Source organism: Apium graveolens, chromosome 2 (genome assembly GCF_009905375.1).
Source record: "Apium graveolens cultivar Ventura chromosome 2, ASM990537v1, whole genome shotgun sequence".
NCBI classification, from domain to species: Eukaryota; Viridiplantae; Streptophyta; class Magnoliopsida; order Apiales; family Apiaceae; genus Apium; species Apium graveolens.
The window spans coordinates 78,409,179-78,434,483 of NC_133648.1; the positions used below are offsets into that span (position 1 = coordinate 78,409,179).

General features: G+C 32.3%; 2 protein-coding genes across 2 annotated transcripts; one reads left to right on the forward strand and one right to left on the reverse strand.

Moving 5' to 3' along the window:
- The first annotated feature begins 8,099 nt into the window (after nt 1–8,099).
- LOC141707558 (zinc finger CCCH domain-containing protein 32-like) lies at nt 8,100–15,172 on the forward strand. Its single transcript, XM_074510776.1, has 7 exons — nt 8,100–8,508; nt 8,585–8,748; nt 9,096–9,161; nt 10,959–11,078; nt 11,161–11,475; nt 11,561–11,878; nt 14,057–15,172. Exons 1-7 carry the CDS (start codon nt 8,424–8,426, stop codon nt 14,438–14,440), a joined length of 1,452 nt encoding a protein of 483 aa, XP_074366877.1. The 5' UTR covers nt 8,100–8,423; the 3' UTR covers nt 14,441–15,172.
- An 856-nt stretch (nt 15,173–16,028) lies between these two features.
- LOC141705992 (ethylene-responsive transcription factor ERF086) lies at nt 16,029–17,329 on the reverse strand. Its single transcript, XM_074508842.1, has one exon. It carries the CDS (start codon nt 17,260–17,262, stop codon nt 16,183–16,185), a length of 1,080 nt encoding a protein of 359 aa, XP_074364943.1. The 5' UTR covers nt 17,263–17,329; the 3' UTR covers nt 16,029–16,182.
- Between the last annotated feature and the right edge of the window lie 7,976 nt (nt 17,330–25,305).

Genomic DNA, 25,305 nt, shown 5'->3' on the forward strand with positions numbered 1-25,305 from the left:
ATTAAATAGGCATTTATGAACAAATGTCCAAAATTCTATTTGGATCACTAAATACAAAGAACCAGGTAAAGGTAAGTCTAAAAATCACTGACTCTGTGTTGGAGAAATTTAGAACTTACCCTTACCCAATGCCTGACATGAGAAGCAGTGCAATATCTAGCACAGCTATGACCTCTGGTCATGTAGAAGAACCTAAATTGGACAACCCACATGGGCCTACCATAACGGAAAACCTTTCTTCTCAAACACTAGAAGCTAGCAAACCAACTGCTTTATCTTCTCAAAAGGGTGGAGCTTTTAAAAAGAAGATAAAACAAGTTAGCTTGTCTGTCATACCTGAGAGCGAGAAGAGTGAAAAAGACAAAAGTGAGGAAATGAGTCACCTGGTCAAGAAACCAAGGAAGCAAAAGAAGACAGATATAACCACTCACATGACCACCTCTACATCATCTAAAAAAGATGCAGTTGTAAATATGAGAATTAAACAGACTCTAGTGACATCTTCTCAACAAGATGTCATCATTGAAACAAACACTCTCCCCAAGTGCAATCTGTAATGAGTCCGCACTACCTCTTGAGCACTCTTAAGAGGGTGAAAGAAGTAATTTGGATGGAACACACTTGAGTGAAAGCACATCATTTAAAACTCACTCTTTAACTTAGAGGGAGTTGCCAACACTCAATTTTAACATCATTAATCTTAACTCAAAAATTTCTTCTTTACTCAATGAAGAGATTTAATCCACCTCTCAGGCTTTTCCAAAATCAAGTGACACAGTTCTTGAAACTGTGATCACCACTCAGAACCCACCTTTGGATGGTGAGAGGCTACATGCTGAGGTAGACCTTGATGATACCATCATAAACACAGGGGTTTCATCAGTTTTAACTGAAGACCATGTGGTTATACTTTCCAATGCACCTTCATGTGCACAATAGTCTTCATAGACTACAAGGTTTGGGGGTAGTACTCTTGAGGGGGAGCTACTCAAATCCTCTTCAATTTTATTGAAGGTTTCTCTTGAAAAAATAACTCACTCAAAACCCTAGCTAAAATTGTCTTGATAATTGAAGCTAGGAGTCCAATTGCCAATGATCCAGCTATTGGGGAACCAAGTACAACAACACATTCAAATGACAGCTTTTTTCAAGAAGAATAAGGGTTTGAGGACATGGTACATGACAGTAACCTGGTCAACTCCCCTTCAATTCAAATGGAGATTCACTTACCAGATGAACAACACACTGTCAATACCAGAGTTTCAACTGTGAGTTCAACTGTAATTCCGGTTACAGGTACCACACTCCACACCATCCCATCCGCCTCAACCAAAATCCAACTAGACACAAACCTACCCTCCATATCTACACAACCCTTATACCTCATCTCTCAATGGCTACAGAATATTGAAGCTCAACCTACCACCATGAGTGATCTTCTTGTAAACCAACTTGCAGGATTTGCCTATATTAGTCAACAACTACTTACCATGGATATGTCTAACCAAGAATATCAAGTAATTCTTTTATCCTACAAAGAAGATGTTGAAGACCAATAGAAAAAGATTGCAGATGAAGCTAAACAAGATGGTAATATAGATGCTTGGATGCCAAAGGACTTCAGCATTGAAATGGAAGAGGCTTTGGCTAGAATCAGAGAAGATATGTCACCATATTGAGTAACAATGCCAAATTACTCACTCTACAAGAGGTATATGATGCCATCACAGAGGTATATAAATCACAATTAAAGGATTTCCACTTTATTGGAAGAGCACTTGAGAAGACTCTGGATGGTCATCAAGAGAATATTAAGAAGATGGTGGGTGACAGAATAGATGAACTTGTGCCATCTCAAATAGAGATCAAGAATAAATTCAACAAATTTATCGAGAAGATGGCCACTTTCAGTCTAACTGGGATTGAGACCAGCATCAAGTATCTCAAAGAATCATTTATGGCCTTACATGAAGTTATCCAATAACAAATATCCAACAACAATGACACCAAGGTCAAATTGGATCAACTTCATAAAGCTAGATATGAGCCTTCAGCCTTGATGATGGAGGAAATTAGAAGGGCGGTGCAGGATATTTTTGGTACAACTATCTCTACAACATCTACAACTGCTCTTTCCACCTCTTCATCTCATAAAATTCAAGCTCTACAAAGTCGTCAATGAACTTCAAGCATCTAATGCATCCTTGACATCTCAAGTCTCTCAACTAACAACTCTGGTCCAAAGTCAATAACAAGACATTAAATCCCTAATAAACTCCCAAAAATATTTTCAATTACAGACAGGTTTGTCTTTGGGAGCTATCATGGGTGCATTGAAATTCCCTCTTCAGGAAACTCCTCAAATGGTAAGGGCTCAAATTCCTCAGAATATCAACTTGCCTGCTGCCAAACCTAAGGGGGAGATGATAGAGCCCAGACTAAAATCAAGTCAAAGTGAAGATGATGCTGGGATTGAAATACTCAAATGGAAGCTGAAGGCCCTTGTCTTGATGAGGAGTTTGACGATTTTCTTGAAGGCCTAAGAGTCTCGCTCAACTTCAATAATTTCATCTACAAGAAGGCTGTGAATAACAATATCAATTTCCTGAGAGTGGTACATGTCACTAGACAAATGTTTAGGGAGAAGAGAATTGTGGTGAATGTAAATGACTCTGGAGTTGATAGGTGCATGCAGGTCTCTATCTCCTTTCTAAGATTAAGAGGAGCCTCGGAACTTGATATATTCAGCAATAAAGTTAAAGTGATGAGTCCATAGGACATTCTTTTTCCACATGAACTACTTTCCCCGAAGCCTATCTACAGCCTAGCAAATGAGTGGCCTAACTATGCCATAACACTAGGAGATGCGGACACTTTCAATTACCAAAACATTGTGTCATGTCAAATAAGAAGCCGATGATGACTATTGAGACATAGTTAAAGACCAAAAAGATCAAGACACATGAGGATGATGAGATGATCAAGATCTTTTCAAGATACTTGAAAAATGCAGATGTCATGCTACCACAAACCAAAATCAATAAAAATGATGATGACTTGGATGATGATGAGATAAAAAAAAAAGATGAACACAAATATTTTGGCTCAAATCCAAGTTAATCAAGCATAAACAATGGGAGTCATAAGGAAGCAAAAGGTGGCAAAATGAGCAGAAGAAAGAGAAAGATGAGGGACATGAAGAAAGATGGAAGAGATGGCAAAGACACCAAGAAAACACCTATAAGCCAAAGATCCAAGACTCTAAAAATCTCAACTCAAGCCTCTAGCTAAACACAAAGTCAATACATCCAAACCTTTAAGCCTAAATACCTCTACAAACCCACGACCAACTCCCTACTTAAGATACATATTCAAGCCAACCAAATCTTTCCGAAGAAACTGTCAAAACCTCCATCATTCAAACCTCCGATCAAAACTCACTTCAATTCTACTAGAAGAAAACCAAAGCAAATAAAAGTTAAAACTGGTGCTCTGTGGAACTGCTTCAATCAAGAGGATTTTCTACCAATTTCAGAAGAAATATCAGATGTTGTCTACAATAATCAATTAGCTGAAGACATAGTCAAAGTCTGTGTAGAAACTTTGGGAGATGTGAAATCTACTATAAATATGGAAAATTTAACTTACTTAACAAAGAAGTAATTGAAAATTACTCAACAGTAGAGCTTGAAAGAGTAATTAGCTTGATGAATGGAAAAGATGCTTTTACCAGAATGAGGAAGGTTGAATTAGCTAGAAGGTTAAAAATGAGATGAAATGCATGCAAGGGAGAAGCATGAGAGGTAAAAAATGAGATGAAATATGCTAAGGAAATTGAAATGTTTGAGCAAAGGTTAAATGAGCTAAAAGCTAAAGGGTTGAGTAGAGTTTTTCCTGATGGTGTGTTTCTAAATGTCAAGACTCATAATTATTAAGGTACATGATAAAATATCTTGATAGTTACTCACTACATGAATGACTCAAACTAGTGGAATCTCTAAGAGGGACTGGAATAATTGAAGAACTTGAGTTTCTTGTCAAACTCAAGGATTTGATTAGAGAATAACTAGGATATAAAAAATTTAGATGATTTTGTAAATTTAATTCTAAATGTAACTGCAAGAATGTATAAAGCATGTACTTCTTCAATCTGTTAGTCTTTTATGTAAATTTTAGCTTGGGGTAGTCTTGTTATCAGGCATGGATTTGTGACAAGTAATCTTCTCACAAATTAGGGGAAATTATTTTGCAAGACATGCCTATATATAACAAGACTAAATCACTCTAACAACCCTAAAAATCAATTATATGATAATCTTATTATATTTTGTATTTGTATTTCTTGCGTCTGTAAAAGTGTTAAAGGGATTAGACTGGAAGATTTTTCTATGAAAAATCATCAAGCTAAGGAATAAACTATGGAAGAAGATCAATCCTGATCATGCCTCAGAAAAAAGTGTAGAATCTTATAATTAAACAATGATATTTTTGGAAAAATGTTCTAAGTCACATATCGACAAGTGACAGATCAAGAAATATAGAGATGTATGTCGAGAAGTCAAAAATGACTTATAGAGAAGTCCAAAGAGATATCGACAAGTCAATCTGCTTGTAGAGAAGTGAAGATATCGACAAGTCAAAAAGTCCATGTAGAGAACTAAAGATATCGACAAGTCAAAATCTACTTGTAGAGAACTAGAGATATCGATAAGTCAAAATCTACTTATAGAGAACTGGAGATATCGACAAGTCAAAAGCCTATGTAGAGAACTGGAAGATATCGACAAGTCAATATACTTGTAGAGAACTGGAGGTCTCGACAAGTCATAGTACATATAGAGAAGTAGAGATATTAATAAGTCATTCTATATATCGATACGTGACTTCTCTATACAGTAAAATAGATCTCGACAACAGCCTCAAAATTCAGAATACAGACAACTTGAAGATCCAAGATTATCAGTAAATGAACAATTCTATCATTAAATTGAAAAGTCTATAAATGCAATTTGAAGAATGAAAGATCAAGGGTCAAGATGAACTGGACAAAGAAGGGTCACAGACCTGTTAGATTGTATGAAGATTTGCTGCAATAAAAATGGAAATAGATAAATAGACTTTAGAATATGTGTTAGTCCATTTTAGTGTAGTCTTTGTAAGCTGTGCATATTATTCAATAAAAATGTCACATGTCCTTTGTTTCAGATGTAACAAAACAGATCTATAAATTTTGTATTCTCTCAAGAGAAGTAGTTGAGTTCTTATCATTCAAGAACACAAATTTGTAGCACAAAAAAATTGATTTAATATAAATCAAGTGAGTTTTGATAAATTACTTATGTCTTTACATTCAGTCTTTTATCACTACAAATTAATATCTAGCTGTTAAGTTTCAAAAAGGAAAAAATACTATCTGATAATCAAGAAAATTAAGAAAACACATTCACTCCGCTCTGTGTTGTAATTCATGCCTAACAAAAACTACTTTTCAGCGGCTACATGTACATTATCCGGACTCTATCTGCAGTATGATATCATAAAAAAAATTAACAATTGAATTTGTATTGAAGGGCTTTGCAACGAGATGTCTTCCATGACAATTGAATAACCGATTACCTCTAAAAATTACAAGCATTACTGATAAATCTATAGCTATTTAAATCCTTCTGGTTAGGACGACTATTACATAACATAAGCTAGTCTTCTAATAGATATTTTTGTTTCACATATATTATATAAGTTATTTATATGAAACCCATATTTTATTTATTTATATTATTAACTAGATCAGTTTAGTTTTAACGTAAAACCAAAACCGACAACTCAAATCTGTTCGGATTTATATTTTTCGATTTCAGATCGGTTTCACGCGGTTCAGTTTTTATCATTTTCCCCAATTTTGGTTTCATTTCGATTTTAATTGAATTTTTTGCCCAGCAATTACACCCTGCGTAGAACACGACTGATAACAGAGTAAGAAACATGAAATACTGAAAATAGTGAATAGTCTATTTTTTAAAATAGAAAACACAAAAAAATTATAATAAAAAACCCTAATCAAAATAACAAAAGTAAACAGGAAAATTGTTATGTAGAAAATATACATCAATTTTAACTTGATTACAGGTTAAAATTTAACTTGGTTACAAATTAAAATTTAACCGTCAAAGGAGTGTTGGTGCAGGGGTTGAGTTCTTGTCCCCCTTACGAGAGGTCAAGAGTTCGATCCCTGAAGTGTGCATGTGTAATCAATTAACAAAAAAGAAATTTAAATTTAATAATAAAATAACGTAATTTATTGAAAATCACAATTAAGAATAAATTAAAAGAAATTTATTAACAAACAAAAAGATAAAAAAAACATGCCATAAATATTCCGACTCAGATGCTAATATTTTATAAAACAAGAATAAATATTAAAATAAAAATAAAGCTATTAAATATAAGTATCCTTAACAAATTTAATACTACGTAATCTCAAGAAAAATCGGATGTTAACTTTATCTCGAACATTTAGTGACAGACTATTATTAGTGGCTAAAATGTAATGTATTACGGTTACCGGCTTTAGCTTGCTTACAATACTAATAACTAGTGTTCTAAAAATTCGGAAATCTCAAACTAGTACTTGTAAATCCGAGGTGGGATAAAAAGAAAAAAATCGTTTTCACGGGATGGACCAGGTTAAGATATCGGCGTTAATGTATAGTATTCTATTCTTTTGGACATATGATTCAGGATTTTATAAATACTTGAAAAGATAACTCATGTTTTCACTCCATCTTTATTACGAAGATGTATAACATCAAAAGGATCTGCTGTCAAACAAATTCACGAGAATGTTATGAAAGTTCCCGGATCGTATAAAATAAGAATAGTACCAAAGGCAGCACCTTCTGATTTTATAACAAAACAAAAAATTGACTATAGAGATTCCGCACAAGAAAAAATTGTTTTGACAAGAAAGTTGTTTCGATCCAATCCATTACTCAGTAAGGGGTTTGTCACTAACTTAGCATGAAAAATCGCTCTTCGGATATAAGCAAGTTTGGTCGAGGACTCGTATATTGAAAACGAGTAATCGGGAAATTAATTGTCGATTTTGAAGACATAAGCGAGTAGATTCGATATTTTAATTACAACCTTCTGAATGTAATTTTTAAAACAAAGTCTGCACAATAAAATTAATTTACAAACATAGTGTGATCAACACAATTATAAGGTAATAAGACATACAAAATTATAAGGTACATACAAAATTATAAGGTAACAAGAAATGAGTTTAGTTTAGTTACTATTAATGACGGTGAATAAAGTAGATTTAATAAATAAGTGTTATATTGTGACCTTTATGTATAGTTTTTATAAATTTTAGTTATTTCATTGATTAATTTTAAATTAACTAAATATTTAAATAAACAACTGTGATTCACAATCAAAATGTTAGCATGACTTTATAATATATTTAACATAAGTGAAAAATGATTTTATCTAACCTTTGAAATTACAAAAACACTTTTACATTATTTATATATTTAAAATGTTTTTTTTCTCGCACTATGTTTTTGTTGTAATTAAAATGGACGTATATTGTAACACGTAAAAGTAGGTAGGTATATTATATATTACATTTTATTTACATAAAATTAAAAATATAAGGGTTCATATAAGTCATATAAATATATTTGCAAATAGTCATAATATATTAACATATTTGAAATTTTAGATTCATAGTATAAAAAATACAAAGGTGTTCAAATTTTAACTTTCAGACAAATTATTTAACTGATTTCTAGATTTGTTTGAATTCAATTTTAAAAAGTAAATTAAAAATTGGAAGTGGTAGTTTAACATGTTCCTAGACACATGTCCAAATGAGGAAACGGAAGGACACCTATGTACCTAAACACAACACTGTTTCACTTTAACTCACTTTACTTATACACTCTTGTTTACACTTTTAAGGTCGGTCACTGGCGCGTACAACAACTACCACCCTTACAAAACCAACAACAATAATTTCATGTAATAATAAAAAATTAAATTCTTGTACAAATTAAAAAAAACTCACTTTATGAGTGAGGTGTTCACATTTCACCAAGAACATACACAAAGAGTTTTAGAGAGAGAGAGTATGAAGAAAGAAAGCTGAAGAAGTTTCTCTTTCTATAAATTAATCTCTAGGGCCCATTTCTTGGCTCTTTCTTTCTGATTTTTCCAGCATTCAGCTCTCTTCTGTTTACTATTTTATATGTATTCATAAAACTATACAGAATACATGGTTTTTTTACATTAAATTTTAGATTTTAGATACATCTTATTCAATCTGTATGTGTATTTAAAATTAAATGCACATAGAGATATTTATATATTGATATCTTCGAGTATTTATATTAGATTGTGTATAGATACAAAAGAAATTTATGGAAAGGTTGCAACCGACAGAAGGTTCATCACCGGATCCGGTGGCAGAATGGAGCTCTCCGGGTGGTGAAACAGGCTTGGAAGGTGAGTTGTTTGTAAATTTCATTTTTATTTAGGTTGAATTTTAAGCTGCATTTTTGTCTGATTTTATGAAATGCAGAGCCTATGTGGCAGTTAGGACTAGGTGGTGCTGGTGGCGGTGGCGGTGGTGATGATTCGTATCCTGAGAGGCCGGATGAGGCGGATTGTATCTATTATCTGAGGACAGGGTTTTGTGGTTATGGTTCGAGGTGTCGGTTTAATCATCCCCGTGATCGGAATTTGGTATGTTAGTGTGTAATCTTTGGTAATTTGTGTGTTTGTGTTGGGGTTTTATCGGAATTGATGTGATCATAGCGGTTTATGTGGTAAATTAATTATGATCTAGTGTTTTTTAATGAGGACGGGGGAGTATCTATCTTGATCTTATTATTGTTTGATCTGTAGTGGGATTCTGGTCTAGATTTCCTACTGCTCTTGCATAATTAACTTGGTTTGATTTCACATGGTTTTTAATGAAATGTTGTCGTTGAGTACTTGTTTGGAGTTAGAGTGTATGGAATTTTAGTTTAGGTTTTGATGATTAATAATTTGACTTGCATTGGATACATCTTATTTGTATCTGCTGGTAGGTTGTTGGTGCTATGAGGGCTAGTGGAGGGGAGTATCCGGAGCGAGTTGGCCAACCTGTTTGTCAGGTGATTTCATTAGTGAAACTTACTCTTTGATATGAACTAAGTTTCTTACTTTCTGTTGATACTGTTTTATCGATGATCTCATTATTGTGCCTTCTATATATTGAGTGAATCTTGGTTTCTCTACTTATGCCTCGTCCTTTTCTCTATATCGTCTCTACATTATTTAAAAATTTGATCTCTATATCGTCTCTACATCATTTAAAGATTGGAACAGGCTGATGTTTGAGTTTGTAAGACAAATATTGCTGTATGATTGTTCTAGGATTTTCTACCTAATGCTTAGCTTATAAAAATGAAGCCACCTCTAGTTCTATATAAAAATATCCTTATTTCGTCTTCTACTTCAGTTGCAACTATGTTTTCCAAATATTTAGGGGCTCATTATCTGCAAGTTCCTACTTTCTCCCATTTTTTGTGATAAAGCTATGTCCTCATTTATACTTTACTTCAAATCCTCAATACCAAAGTTTTAATTATAGTGAAAGAAGATGCATTCTTTTTATTGTTGTTACTATTTTATTGCTGTTCTCATCAATGTGCCCTCGTATATAGAGTGCATCTCAGTGCTTCTGGCTTGTCCTCGTCCTTTACTCTGTTTCGTCTGGACATTTTAAAAGTAAAAACTTGGTATGTTTGAGATTGAAAGACAGACATTGTTGCATTTGGATTTTCCTAGAATCTATCTACCTAATGCATACCTTTTTAATGTGCCCACCTTTAATTTTCTATATAAATATTCTTCATTTGTTTTTTTACATCAGTAATTTCTGGTTTCCATAGATCCAGAGAACTTCTTTTTAGCAATTTCTTACCTCCATCTCTTTTCTGCTGATTATGATATCTTTCTGTTATAGTGAAATGTTCTTTCTGTATACCTAACACATATTCCAGATATGTGAAAGTGAACATGCATTGACAGATTCTGTTAAAATTTGTCATTCTGCATTTTCAAACATAGAAATTGAGCATCTCTAGTGTTTCTGATCATAACTTATCCTTTCTTTACTTCGTCCCTGTGCTAACAAAATAGAATTGCTAATCTTTCTTCACTCATTTTTATCTGATTATACTTGTGATAATTAAAAAATAAAGTAATCTTCGGAATTTAAAAGTAATAATTCTTTTCATCATTTCTCCTGTGCATTGGTTATAGAGAAAAAGATATATGCTATCTGACATTTACTTGTTACTTGTGCCCTTCGCGATAGATATGCTATCCTAGCTTGGCAATTTTCTATCTGGTCTCCATATTGTTTGGGGATATTTCCTAGTAAACCACCCTTTGGTTATCGTATCAGCATTCTGCAACGTAATGACACTGTTATATTCAACTGGTAAATATATGGAAACACAATTTTGGTAAATGTTTATACTCTATGAGGAAGATTTTACTTGTCTGCACATATGCTGTTCACTAATTGATTCGACTGATGCTGATTTTACAAACCGCTTCACGCTTTCTAATTTAACATAAAGATTCCTTACCTGAAATATGAAGTTTCTTAAATGCTAAATATATTACTTTTTGTTTGCTAGGCTGCAATAACTGCCTATAGTTTTAGGTCGAAAACACATGCATTTTGTTTAAACAATTATAAATAACTTGATATTTACTGTATAAATTTAAGTCAGGTATTCTGTACTCTAAGTTAGCCACATGAATTAGGATATTTTCTCATATATTTAGCATTATGAGAATATATCTTCACTTCGTAATTTGATTGTTAATAATTTATATATGGGTTTCTCTTAAACTTTTCCTTTTGTTTGACTATGATATTCATATTAACCTTGTAGTACTATATGAGGACGGGAATGTGTAAGTTTGGTGCTTCCTGCAAGTATCATCATCCAAGACATGGAGTTGGATCTGCAATCTCAGTAGCAATAAGTGTCTCTGGATATCCACTACGTCCGGTCTGCTTTTTATTTAAAAATCTCTGACATATCATCTTCTTTTAAAATTTGAGTTGTCTTACAACTTCTGCTGTTGTAACAGGGTGAGAAAGAGTGTTTGTACTACTTAAAAACAGGGCAATGCAAGTTTGGTGTGACATGTAAGTTCCATCACCCACATCCAGATGGCTTACATATTCCTGCTCGTGGACTTTTGCCTGCAGCAGCAGCAGCGCCATCCCCTATTTACCCAATCATGCAGTCTCCTGGTCCACCGTCTCAACAGTATGGGGTTGTTACGGGTAACTGGCCAGTTGCAAGGCCTACTCTTCTTCCAGGCTCATATGTTCAAGGGACATATGGTCCAGTAATTCTTCCCCCGGGGATGGTTCCCATGGCCGGCTGGAATCCTTACCAGGTATGCATTGTAATCTTCTCAATATGGCCAACAATGTAAATAAAAGTATATTTATTGTTTTAAATTTTCAAATGACTTTTTACAGGCACCTCTGAGTCCAGTTGCGTCTCCAAGTGCTCAATCCAATGCAGGAGCAGGACCTATTTATGGAATGTCACAGCTATCTTCTACAGCTCCTGTCTATGCTAGTCCTTTTCTTCCTATGACATCTCCTGCTGGGCATTCAGCTTATAACCAGAAAGAACATGCTTTTCCCGAAAGACCTGGTCAGCCTGAGTGTCAGTATTACATGAAAACAGGGGAATGCAAATTTGGTTCGTCATGCAAATACCATCATCCACCACAATGGAGTGCCTCGAAAACCAATTTTGTCCTCAGTCCCATGGGTCTTCCTTTACGTCCGGTGAATTTCTGAACATTGTTATTTCGAATTCTTTGCTTTTCTTATGGATATTAAATTAGTTTCTACTAGCTATCACAAATCACTATTATTTTCGTTTAATGATTGATTACATATGTATTTGTGTGTTGGTAAGAGAAGAGCGAGTATGCGTTGATACATAAATTGTAGCCAAGTGGTTATACAGAAGGTTGAAACCTTCTTTGAGACTTTTTTTGGGTGTTTTTTTTGAATTGTATGCTGATGTCGTGTCTAGTTGACAAACCTATGTGTGTAGGCTCTTAGGTTCAAATGACTTTGCATGTTTTAATGTTTATGCTATAGCCTATATGCTTTTTGTCTTGAAATATATACTAGTTTATTCATCTTGCAGTTGCATTGATAGGCTTTTTTGAATAAGAATACTAAAATTTTGCAATTTATGTAAAAATTTCCTTTGATTTTATTATTGAAGGAAATCTCCTAACTTTTCCTCTGTTTTGACATTTGTATTCTCCGTGAAATGTTTTCTACCCTTTGTTTGATTTCAAGATAATAAAACATTTTCCGGAGGAAAATCCATTGTAAAAGCTTATGAGTTCCTGGAAAATGACTAGCCTTTTCAAAGAGGAAACCATTTTCTCATAATTTTTTCATGATAGTCAAATGGAGGAAATAATTTTTGCGGTAATTATTTTTCAATATTTTTGAAAATCAACTTTTTTTGCGGGCAAACAAAGGGGGAGCCTTTAGCCCTAAGATGATTGTCATTCTTCAAACAGTAATTGTGTGGTTCTGCAGGTAGTTATGTAATATTATACCAAAGCTTGATAATGTCACATATAGATTCATTCATGTACCATGAATTTTTAAAGAGGCCATTAATTGTCATCATAACCGGATGAATGTCAATGTTTACTTAACCTTTGGTGCCAATGATACTGTATAAAAAGAGAATCTTGTAAAGAACCTTGTATCTGGAAGCTAATTGCCGGAAGTACTCTAATTATATGTGACGAGCTTTTCTCTTTAACACCGAAAATAACCGGCATAGTAATCTTAATTTTAAAGTAATCTTAATTTTAAATGAATGCGCTCTCAGTGTTTACCCTGGTCCTAAATATGTGTTGTGTTTTCATTAAAACCTGTAGAGCCCTAATAGGTAAGAACTACTACTGGTTGAAAACACGCATAAGCTCAGATCCCAACAAAAAAGTGGATTCCTCTGCTTATTTGCTTCAAGAAAAAGCACATTTTACAAAGAAAAAGAGGCGCTTAAGCTTAAGCTTAAGCACCAGTTAACTATGCTTTTTCAGCCCTTCGGGCTTTGCGCTTTCAGGACGAAATATTAAATTTATCATTTTATCTGTATTTATGAAGGGATCTCATCAACGATAAGATATACTATCCTTGGTAACAAGAGTTCAAGTGGAATATAGTTTATAGTCTGGTGGATCAACGGGGACAAAAGTGTGCATGAGCAATTAAATTTCTTGTAAATGACCTTACCCCCAAAACACACTTGATAGTATCTTTACGACAAACACCTTATAGCTTATGATTTCATATCTTTAAGGCATTTTTGATAAATATGCTACAAGTGGATTTTAAATTAATGTAGATAATTTTAAATTAAATATATGATTTCCTTCTTTTTAAATTTTAAATTTGAATGATTATATGTATGTTTTTGATGTTATTATTATGTTGTGTATTGTTGACTACTAACTACTAACTACTTGAACTGGTTTGTCTTGGACGGTGTTATCTGCTATAAAATTGTGTAGTATCTATTGCTTTGGCATATTGATATATACCTAATTTATATTTGTCATGTTTGCTTCACTATGATTTTTTCTTTTAACAAGTATATATTTTACTAACTTTGGTGTTGAAATTAAAAGAGTACAACTTCTACATCAACTAATTTGTGCAATTTAATCTGTTGCGAAAGAGTCTTTTTACCAGAAACTACAGCATCCGAGGTTTGTGATGCTAAAATGTTTCCTTGTTTAATGGACTAGAGCCTAGAGGTAAGTTTTAAAATAATTATATCACATAGATGGACTTCTTACAAAGCTGTGGTTTGTTGTCATGGTTAGGTTTTGAGGCTATGCAGTTATAACATTCATAAATGTGAATGGATATTGTTTGAGTGTGTTACTAGACTATACTTAATCTCATATTTTGTTATGTTACTAGGGTGCACCACTTTGTTCTCATTATGCACTGAACGGAATATGCAAATTTGGGCATTCTTGCAAATTTGATCACCCAATGTCAACACTGAGTTACAGTCCCTCTGCATCTTCTCTTACTGATATGCCTGTTGCTCCTTACCCGGTCGGCTCGTCAATGGCTACCTTAGCCCCATCATCCTCATCGTCAGAGCTAAAGCCTGATAAGGAAGCAACTTTAACCAGAATGTCTACTCCTTTAAGCACAGCTGCTGGTTCAGTTGGTTCTACCTTTTCAAGAAACGATACCCTTCCACAATCTAGTATCCAGCAACCTGGTCAGAGCTCTACCCCTTCCACTGGTAGTAGCAGTACACCTCATATAAGTGAGGTTCACTCATCAGGCTGAGCATGTTCTTGAATATTCATACCTCTTCATAAATTATATGAACCCTTTGTTATAATTTTGTGCAGTCCTCTATCAGCAGTCTTACATACTTAGTCTTCATGATTCCTTGAGTCACATCTATTACATGCACCCTCCTCTCACTTGTGTTCATATAATTTCATATGGCCATTACTTTCATCATAAATAAGCCATATTCAACTTTCAAATGTCCAACAATACTATATATCCATTCAACTAGCTTCTGAAGACCCCCCAAAAATTACTTAGTTTAAATTATCAAAGTTGAGTCCATATCTCCAAGTTTGGAGTTTGTTGTGTTTATTGAAGCTGCAAGCCTTTCTAGAAAAGAGGGGGATAAGAAGAAAATCAGACAATTTTATACACTGCTCCATTCCCATGTGTAGCTTTCAATACGATCTCATGATATCTTGAAACAAGCTTTGGAACATTCGAGTTGTAGACATAGTTGTTCCACCTTTTTGTCTGGGCTCTGCTGCGGGGACTTCTATTTTCAAGCAAATCTATACTGTGCTGCCTTGAAACCATATGTTGCATGGCTATGCTGTGAGGTTTCAATTGTTGTGTAATTTTTTATAGTTAGTACCAAATACAATACAATCATGCACATGACAATCTTGACTTTGTAATCCTTCCTTTTTGATCCATATATTAAAAGAAGGAATTTTCTTCTTCATTATATTGTAGTATGTTTTATCGAGATGCGTTGTGTTATAGTAATTATATTGGCCTTCATAGGGTACTTCATTCCTTTTAAGGAGTATTGTGTTTTCTTCACAAACAGGAACTTAATCTAAGCATTTCTTATGCTTAGTGAACTTTTTGAACAACTATATACCTGAATGTTGCCGTACCAGGGTGCAGTTGCTGGAGTTGTTTTTTTTACCAATTAGCCCCTTTATAATTGCCCTCTAGATCACATAATATCCTGGAGTTTTTTTTTACCAATTAGCCCCTTTATAATTGACGTCTAGATCACATAATATCCTAACCAGTGTTTATATATTTTCCTCGTGGTTCTTATTGTTGGCTATGAAATAAAAGATAATGCTGAAATTGTTTTTGATCCAGTGAGTACAAGTGATATGAAATGAGATTTAGAGTGAAGATAGTTGGTATACACGTTGATTTCGGATTTAGTGATCTAAACGTGTTTTCAGATCATACATATTAGTGTGGTTAATTCGAAATTTTGATTATTTGATATTTTGATTGATATATTCTATTTGCATTCCTCCGATTGCTATTGTTTATACGGTTCAGTAACATGTCCGATAAGCTTTCAGAGCTGGCAAGGCTTTAACATAACATGAATATGCCAATTAGACTACATCTATGTCAGTTTAATCTTTTAGAGACCAACAGACTTAAAGAACTATGCTTTGACAGATCTATCTAAACATCATGATAAACTTAAAAGATCTTATCCTGTTGAGATTTTTCAGTACAAGGTATTGCTTATATATAACCAACAGAGATTAGATGTAGTGCAGAGGCTACTTATAAAAAACATATTGGAAAATACCTTACCAACCAAATCATTTACTCTATAATATATTTATATAGTAGTTACAATATCCAAGACTTGAAATCTTGAATGCATGTAGGAAATGATAGAACATGATACAAAATAAAGGCAGGTGCTTGAAATGTCAATGATTAGAACATATATAATACATATAATCTGAATAATTTATCATCACGACTGAAAATCATAAACCCTACTAGAAGGGAGAGTATCCCAAACCAACCACATTATCACCAAAAGCAGGAAGCATAGATGAACAAGTTGCAGACGACGAACTCACTGAAACCATCGATTCATACGGACCGTAGCTTAGATTATCCGAGATCACAGGATACAAATGTCCCATGCATGCATCTTCCACCAGTAATGGATTGCTAATCATTGCCTCTGCTTCATTAGAATTCATCTCCCACGGCTTCTGATCAACATGCCAGAATGAATTATCATTAAGTTCATGATAGCAGTATGGATTGTTATTCATGTTTGAGATATCTCCGGAATTCGAAGCCATCGTAGCGACACTTACTGCATCAACAACAGAAAATGCATTAACATCACAGAGTTGTGATGGAATTGATGCAGAGAAATTGTTACTATTAGCACTTGTGACTCCACCGAAATTATCATCTTTGTTTGTTGCATTGTTATTTGATGGAGGGTTTAGGTAGTTGTCAGGAACAATGCACTCCAAGTAACCAGAGTTTGTGTTATGATCACTTGAGAAAAAGAAGTTATCAGTAGGTGAAGAACCATGTGAAGATTGTGATGAAGTGTCATTTATACTGTCAGATTGAAGTGGAGTAGTATTAGTACTAGCAATAACTTGACATGAAGTTGTGATCTGACTTGTGGGCATTTTATTTTGAGTTATGGTGAGGAAATGTGAGGAGGGCTGAAACAAAGTTTGAACATCAAGTGGAGAGAGTAGAGAATGAAAAGTAGTGTTCTCAGAGTATATAAAGTTAGTTCTAGCTTGAGTGCCTTTCATTGAAAGTGCAGCTCTATCATAAGCAAGTGCAGCTTCTTGAGCTGTATCAAATGTTCCAAGCCAATGTCTTTCTTTAGTTGTAGGGTCCCTGATTTCTGCAGCGTATCGCCCCCACGGTCGACGTCTGACGCCTAGGAAACGGCCTGGCTCGGCTTGCTTGCGACGGCCTCTTCGCTCAGTGAGTTGAGGTGGGGATGTGTTTCTTTGAAGTATGGAAAATCCCATTGGAATAGGCATTGTGGAAGAGTCAGAGGAGCTGAATTTTGTAGGAGTTTTTGGGGTGGACATGCTTGGGTATTTTAAGTAGTGAAAGGGAAATGTGGCAGAGTTGGAATGTTCAAGGAGAAGATTTGAGTAGGATGATTGAAGTGTGGTGAGATAAGTACATGGGGGAGGAGGCCTTTTTAAAGCTGTGTTTTTGATGCAGTGATAGGGAAAAGGACACTGCATATGTCACTCTTTGAAAGACCAGACTTCCTTCCCTTTTCAAACTATTTCCAATAGAAAATAAAAAAAAATGCAATCTTTTAATTCTTTAATTTATTTGCCAATGTTAATCTAACGATTTACTCCCCCCTCTTCTTAGTTCCAGAAGTTAAAGATTTGATTCTATTAACAAATATCGGTGGAGAGATATAGTGATCACTTTTACGAGTTATATCTTTATAGATGTTAGCTGATTCTTCGATTTTGTGAACAATAAAATATCGCTGAAGATATATAGTAATCACTTTTACGAGTTACATATTTGCGGATGTTGGCTGGTTCTTAATATGATTCTATATAAATGGTTCAAAACTTGTACTCGACGAAATTTAGTACTAATAGTTTAAAATTTTAATTCTCAAAAAAAAAATAGTTTAAAATTTTATGTTTGTAGTAAGAGACAAATGGAAGTAAAAATACGGGAAATAGGGATTCTGTGTCGAAAGAAGTTAAAATGGGATACAAGTCGACACTGAAGAAGCAAAAACACAGACACCATTGAAAGCACCACTTACAAGTTACAATATACTACTTCCTATTTCATATTTCATTTTCAAATCAATAACTTAACAATAGACGTAAGCAACAAGAATTGATTATGGTACAGAACTGATAAACATGAGATTGGTATAACTAAAAAAATGAGGTATTTAGAAAGTTCTTGAAACAAGGGTGGGCAAGTGATCCCTAGGACAGTAGAGTAGACAATGCATAAAGGGAAAACTAAAGGACAATATCTTTGTCTTCTACTCTCCTAGAGAGACTCCAAGTATTTGAATTCTAAGGCACCCCTCCTTTTGTTTATAACTCGTGATATCATTCCAAAATGCACGTGTACATCCGCGTTCTAAGCGCAATGAATCACCGTAAATTTCCATCAATCTCGTCTTCTTCTTCATGTGGAGCAGTTGAAATGTTTATCATACCAACTATTCTAACCGATTCTAATCATATTCCAAATTTTTTGATCATCGAACTCTCCATGTTTAGGTACTAACTCTCTCCAAAGTCGAATCTGATAGGTTTATATGTGAATGTACCAACTCTTTTATCTTTTGAAAGTCAAATCTCATATTTTTGAGTGATTCAATTATATTTCAAATTTTGTTTGTCATCGAACTCTCGATGTTTAGGTACCAACTCTCTCAAAGGACGAATCCGATATGTTTATATGTTAAGGCTATAGTACGTTATTGTTTTCAAATATGTTATAGTAGTTGTGTGTCGGAAGATAACAACGCAAGCTAACAACTCTAAGTGAACATTCAGTTATGACCCTGTTTTGAATTGATAATGCTACAGTTACATCTTAGGTTGCGTAGCGTATGTTTGTATTACTAGTTCGTTTGCCCTGATTTCCGTTTATGTTTTTCTAAGAGCTCGAGCCAGAAGTTGAAATTATATTTATGTACAATCTGACATTGGCAACTCCAAATCAAACTATCGAGTTGAGTATGATAAGCGCAATGAAAAATAAAGTCCAACAATATTTTTGAAAAAAACTTTCATTTTTTTAAACAAATTGCAATATATTTTTTTATTTACAAAAATGCTTTTTTCAATATTTTTTTTTGAAAAATATAATTTTCTGCAATCTCAAGTACAATCAAAAAAGCATATTGGATTGATTTTGATTTCACCCTATTTCTACAAATATTGTATATGGTAAAATTGTGAAGAAATTTAGAACAATTAGTATTTAGAATAATTAGTTGATAAACCGCGCGAAACACGGCTCGAGTTAATTTATTTAAATAATTTTTCAAAAATCATAATTATATAAGTGTCATGTTAAAATTTCTAATTTTTAATCATAAAATTCAACCCAAACTATTGAGTACGGTATTTGTGTTATGTTTATAATAAAATGATTATAATTATTATACGATTTCAAAAAATTTATTATTTCATTAAAATATACTATTGAGTCATATGACAAATAGTAGGAGGTGTACGCGGTTCGGATCAGATCGGTTCTGAGGTAAAAGTCAAACCAAAATGCGAAAAGTGGCTTTAGAAAATTTTCATCAGCAATCGCATTTGCGGTTGCAGTTAAACACGTTATTTGCGGTTGTGATTTTGCGATTTTGCGGTTATTACGAATCGGTTTGCGGTTCCCATTATTATAAAATAATTAATAATTTGCAAAAAAAATAAATTCAGAATATTACTATGTTTAACTTTAAGTTTATCGATAAGTTTGTATTCAATAACTAAATACTACCTATACGACTAATGACAATAAAAAATATTTTTTAGCTGGTAAAATTCAACACAATCCCAAGATGAAACATAACTAATAACCCTTGGGTGAGTTATTTCTAATGAACTTTGATCTTTGGTTGAAGAGCCATCCAGTTAGACCTGGCAATTCGGATAACCAGTTCGGTTTAGGATCAGATCAATATTATATCGGATTTACTTTCGAATTATGATATATTTGAAAACTATTCAGATCGGATCAGTTCTGGTCTAATTCGGATTTTTATCGAATAAAATTCGGATTAATATCGGACAAAATTCTTTTCAGATTAAATCTGGTTCGGATAATTTTGGATCATAACTTATTTATTTTTTCAATTTTTGAGATTTAAAAACTATCTTTTTTATTTAATTTAGTATTTTTAATATAATATATTGTACTTTTACAAAAGAATATGATTACTGAAGTATGTTATCATTACACAAAATTGTTTAAAGTATAAATTTTGTTTATTTTGGGTCATATTCGATTCGGGTAATATATTATTGGTTTAATCGGTTCCAAGTTATAATCGAATCTTGTATTTCAGATTATTTTCGGTTAAATTTTCGGTTCATGTATTTTTTTGATCGGTTTAAATCGGATTTCAGATAATTATCGGATTGTATGATTCAGATTTCAAATCGGATCTCGATTTAATAAATTTCAGTTCGGTTTTTCAGATCTATCCAGGTGAGAGTGGGACATGAACATTTTTTACCCAGAAAAAATATCACAGAATGAAATTAAATAAAGGAACAAGAGAGGTGTTACAACTGGCACATAAGACAAACAGTTAGAGAGGGAATCTTGAAACTTCTTTTACACTGAATAAGTGATTATTAAAATTTAAATATGTAACCAACCATGTTTCACGATAATTCGTAAAATGCGCTTTAATTGCGAGTGGTTAAGAGGTTCAATGTAGTTTAGCGGTTTTTTTTACATCCCTAGCAAATAGGATTACTGAGTTAAAATTTAATATAAGAATTGCAATTAAAAATCGGGTAAAATAATATATATGTTATTATAAGTCATATATAGAAGTAAAAAAAGAATAAAAATTATACATTTAGAGTTATAATAAAATTTAAAAAGGGTGAAATCAAAAGCTGATGAAATCAAACACATATAATATATTGAATTAGCAATAAGGGAATTGAGAAAAGCCAAAAGGGTGAAACAAAAATAAAACTAAACTTAATAGGTAGAAGTATAAGGAAACAAAAATAGAACTAAACTTAATAGAATCATACGATATGTAGAAGTATAATATAACAAAAATAAAATTAAAATTAGTAGAATCATAATACATATAGAAGTATAACATGAATAAATAGTGTAATCAAAAGTTTAGGAGAATTAAAAAAATACAAAAATAAAATTATAAGATATACACGAATAAATAAGTGAAATCAAAAGTTAGTGGTACCAAAAATTTGGTGAAACTAAAATTAATAATATTATTTAAAAAGGAATTTCGTTTATTAATAAAAAGTTATTAATTAATTTCTCCTTGCGGTTTAAATTACACAGCTTATTACATTTTCTCCGTGTTCCTATCGAAACTAAGTTATGTTGCCCTAGGCTCTGCTAGTCATTCTTATACTTTTGTTTATTGATTTCTTATAATAATTTTAAGATAAATTAAATGTTTGTAGGGCAAAATATACGGAATGTAGTTAGCCAAAAATTATCTCTACAGCCCCAGCAGGGCGAGGGACCGTGACAAAAACTCTGTTAGCAAGTTTGAACTTGAAGTAATGAAATGAGTCACATGGCTCCTTGTCTCTCTAAAAGTCAATGTAAAGGCTATAATAAATCCAAAGCTTAAGGAACACTTGTAAAGTGAAAATGGATCAATTCTCTTAACAAAAAATTAGTGGGGTATAAAATGAGACTTCTAAATTGATATTTTTCCCTTTACTCACATGCCTATATGGTTTTGGGAAAAACAACTACTAATCATAATCAAAACTGAGTCAACTATGTTTCTTGAATTTAGCATTTCAATGCTCACTTTGTTTGCCACTGCACTATATTATATACACTATAATTCATATACTAGTAAATGCAAAATATATGTTTTTTGACAAGAAAATATTTTAAAATATAAAAATTTAATATAAAATTTCCTAATTTTTAAAGTCATTTTTGTTCTTTTAATATCTAAAATAATTTAATTAAATTGAATAATATATTGAAATAATACAGTCACTCATAATTTTTTTATTAAACAATTGCTTTGTAAAATGGTCACCATACCATGTTATAAAACAGAATAAGACATAAAATAAACTTAACTAAGTGGATGTGGACAAAAAGATATGCAACCTTGACTCCTCCACTAGTACTTTCAGATGAAATTAAACTAGATATTAGATTATATTATTTGGTTACCATCACCGAAAACCTACAAGAAAGAAAACAAGTTGAGTGTAAAGTAGAAATGAAATTATGGAATATGTCCATCTACATGCATGAGAACTGAAATATAAAATAACTTAATAATTCTTTTCACAATATTGTAGCTCAAATAGAAAAAGTTTTTGAAATAAGTATGAAGAGCCGGTCAATCAGTCAAGGAGAAGATGAGCTTAAACAGTTATACATATCAAAAGATGTGATCCTACTCCACTAACCACATTATTTTATAGTAGTAATTTATTGTTAAAAATGAATCCAGTGTTCTCTATTTTTTATATTAATGGAGTATTATTTATAGAAAAATTATTCAAAATATTATGTTTTTAAACTTATTTACAAAAATACTACTCACTTTATCCCTACCAATTGTTATTGGCACACATTTTAAGATAAATAGAAATATAGTTCTATAATTTTTTTAAAAAAATTTCCTTTTCTGATTTTTTTTTAAACATTCTACTTTTATTCAGATTTTTTTATAATAAAATAAAATTATAGAACTATATTTTATATTCATCTTAAAATGTCTGCGTGAAATTGGCCAGGATTGAGGGAGTAACATTTTTTAAATTATTTTTAAAAGTATAATTTTTTAAATTTCATTTTCAAAAATACGGTTTGCAACCTATAACTTAATCTTCAATTTTGGAAAGATTGATTTCAAGTTTATATTTATTGCGTTTCAAATTTGCAATATCTGCTATCTTAAAATTAACTTTGAAAAAAGTAAAACACAAGTTGCATAACATAATACACATTTTGCAAATCGTATTTTTGAAAATTAAATTTAAAAATGTATATTTTTGAAAATAAGTTTAAAAATATAGTATTTTCAAAATATTTTTAAAATAAGGTATTTTAGATAAAACCCTATTTTATAATACTTAATCTTTTACAATGTATTAATATTGCAGTTCTTATTATTGAACATATTTTCCATAAAATATTTACTTAAGCTAGATGGTTTTTTCAAAATTTATGTCGTATCATACTCTATATCATAGATAAATTGACTGGATTCACATATATTCTAAACTTTTTATACCATTTTGAAAGTGAAATTCCTATATATTTTGTTTTTAATTATGTATATTATCATAAAATAAACACTCATCACAAGATTGACTTTTTGGTTCTAAACAATACAAACTTTTATTTACATTTTAAATTTATTTAAATATGATATATCCATGCATAAGAATTAGAAAATAAATTAATAGTATATGGTAACTTGAAAGTTAATATTTACTTACTATTGACGAGGGGATTTGATCTCACTGTTTGGTCTAAAATGATAATTTAAATAAATATATTAGAAATTAAGGTGGGGGCCAAGTCCTCTTCTTTTTAAGTTGTGACAATAGAAAGAAAATTGAGTAGGAATTTTGCACAACCTTCAAAATTTTGGTCTAGCTAGTGATTCGAGGGAGCCCGGGTTTTCTGGATAAAGAGAATGACATTCTTGATGAGACGAGGACTTGGAGAATTTTAGACTATTTCTACTTGGACTCGTTGACGAGTACTAGTATGGGTGGTGTGGTGTTTGAGAGCCTGAGAGGAACATACACTCAGCTGAGTGTTACATGTTTTAAATTTAGTATAGAATTATCTCCATAAATTTCATATACTGTATTTAGATGTATCTTGGTGTCTAAAAGTACCTGTTGTAAAAATAAACATTTGTGATTTATTACCAATTAAGGGTTTATGTAGTGGTTAAAGTTTTATCCAAGTTGGTCAAAAGTCTAATATGTATAATTAATTAGTGAAAAAAAATATTTGTGACTTATTTTCGTGAAAATCGGAACTAATTATTTGAGTTGTCGATTTATGATTTATTGGTAAATTTTTAAAAATCAAAAGGTTTACGGTAATTTATTAGGTAATTTTGAAAACTCCACTAATTTTTATAACAAGACTATGCTCATGTACATACTTAATTTTTAGAAATGATTTCAGATATTCGGTAATGTAAAAACATACTAATAATATGAAAACAAAACCTATGGTGCTTCTACATTGCCATAAAATGAAAGGAAGATGAATAGTAAATTGCAATCTGGGAAACAAGAATCCAGATTTTATGACCAAACACCTATTCACTTCCTTATGGTCATGACTTGTAATGATGAATGGTGTAAATACACATATAGTTAGTACTAAGAATAGTGACCCTTGAAAACAGTTGCCATGACATGAATCGAGAGCCATTGTTGTGCGTTGTCGATCATTGAGTCATGCGTTTAGTTGCAAACTTGCATTGATGTACCTATTGCAGGATATTCCATCAATCTATACTATCCGTAGGTTGCATGTTTCATCGAAGTGTTACATTAAGTTACTCATGTAATCATTACTGTGTTAGGTTGAATTCATTTTCCCTCTAATTTTTAAAACTAAAACAAGAAACTTTAAATTTGTTTCTTACAGTCCCACTATGATCCCAGAGTATTTGTTTACAGCAGGTACGACAATTTCATCAAAATAGATGAATATTTGACCTTTGATTAGAAATTTTTTTATTAGCTTGAAAGTACAGAAATTACATTTTAAACCCCCGAGACTCCTAGAAGTTTCGTTTCGAGTTAAAGTGTTAATATAACACGACTGAATGAGATGCGGCTACAAGAAGAGATGTTAAATTAATAGAAACACGGCTACAAGAAGAGGTGTTAAATTAATAGAAACATTATTATTTATCAAGATTACATGTTACGCATGAGCATTTATGAATTATTTTGGTAGGGTCTTGATCCTATATCCGTGAAAATTACATTTAATATTGAAAACTGATTTAAACATAAGAGATTACATCACTATATCTGTAATTAATTTTATTCACAAACAGGTAATCTCCACCTTTTTTCTATATACCTTGATGTATGAAATTGTTAAATAGGTTTTTAATACAACGACGGAACATAGTTTGTATCATTTTCCCCGCAATCAGCGATCCTAATTAGAGTTGGTAAATTTCTTTATACCGGTCATATATATACTGAACTCAGTTCCCAAACTGCAACTCTAAGAGGGAGGAGAACTCTAAGAGGGAGGAGACTGACAACAGAACGTACATGATTACTCGTACTTTTTAGTGTGGTCTCTTGTGTCAAACAAGCGTACGAAAATCAATTTGATCACAGTTACTAATATAAAGAGGGTAGAGTAAACAAATA

Excerpts from the sequence above, each read along its gene's own strand:
- LOC141705992 (XM_074508842.1), bottom strand. The coding sequence starts at position 17,262 with ATGTCCACCCCAAAAACTCCTACAAAATTCAGCTCCTCTGACTCTTCC.
- LOC141707558 (XM_074510776.1), top strand. The coding sequence starts at position 8,424 with ATGGAAAGGTTGCAACCGACAGAAGGTTCATCACCGGATCCGGTGGCA. Across the intron at positions 8,509-8,584 it reads TGGTGAAACAGGCTTGGAAG|AGCCTATGTGGCAGTTAGGA; the intron begins GTGAGTTGTTTG and ends TATGAAATGCAG. Across the intron at positions 9,162-10,958 it reads TTGGCCAACCTGTTTGTCAG|TACTATATGAGGACGGGAAT; the intron begins GTGATTTCATTA and ends TTAACCTTGTAG.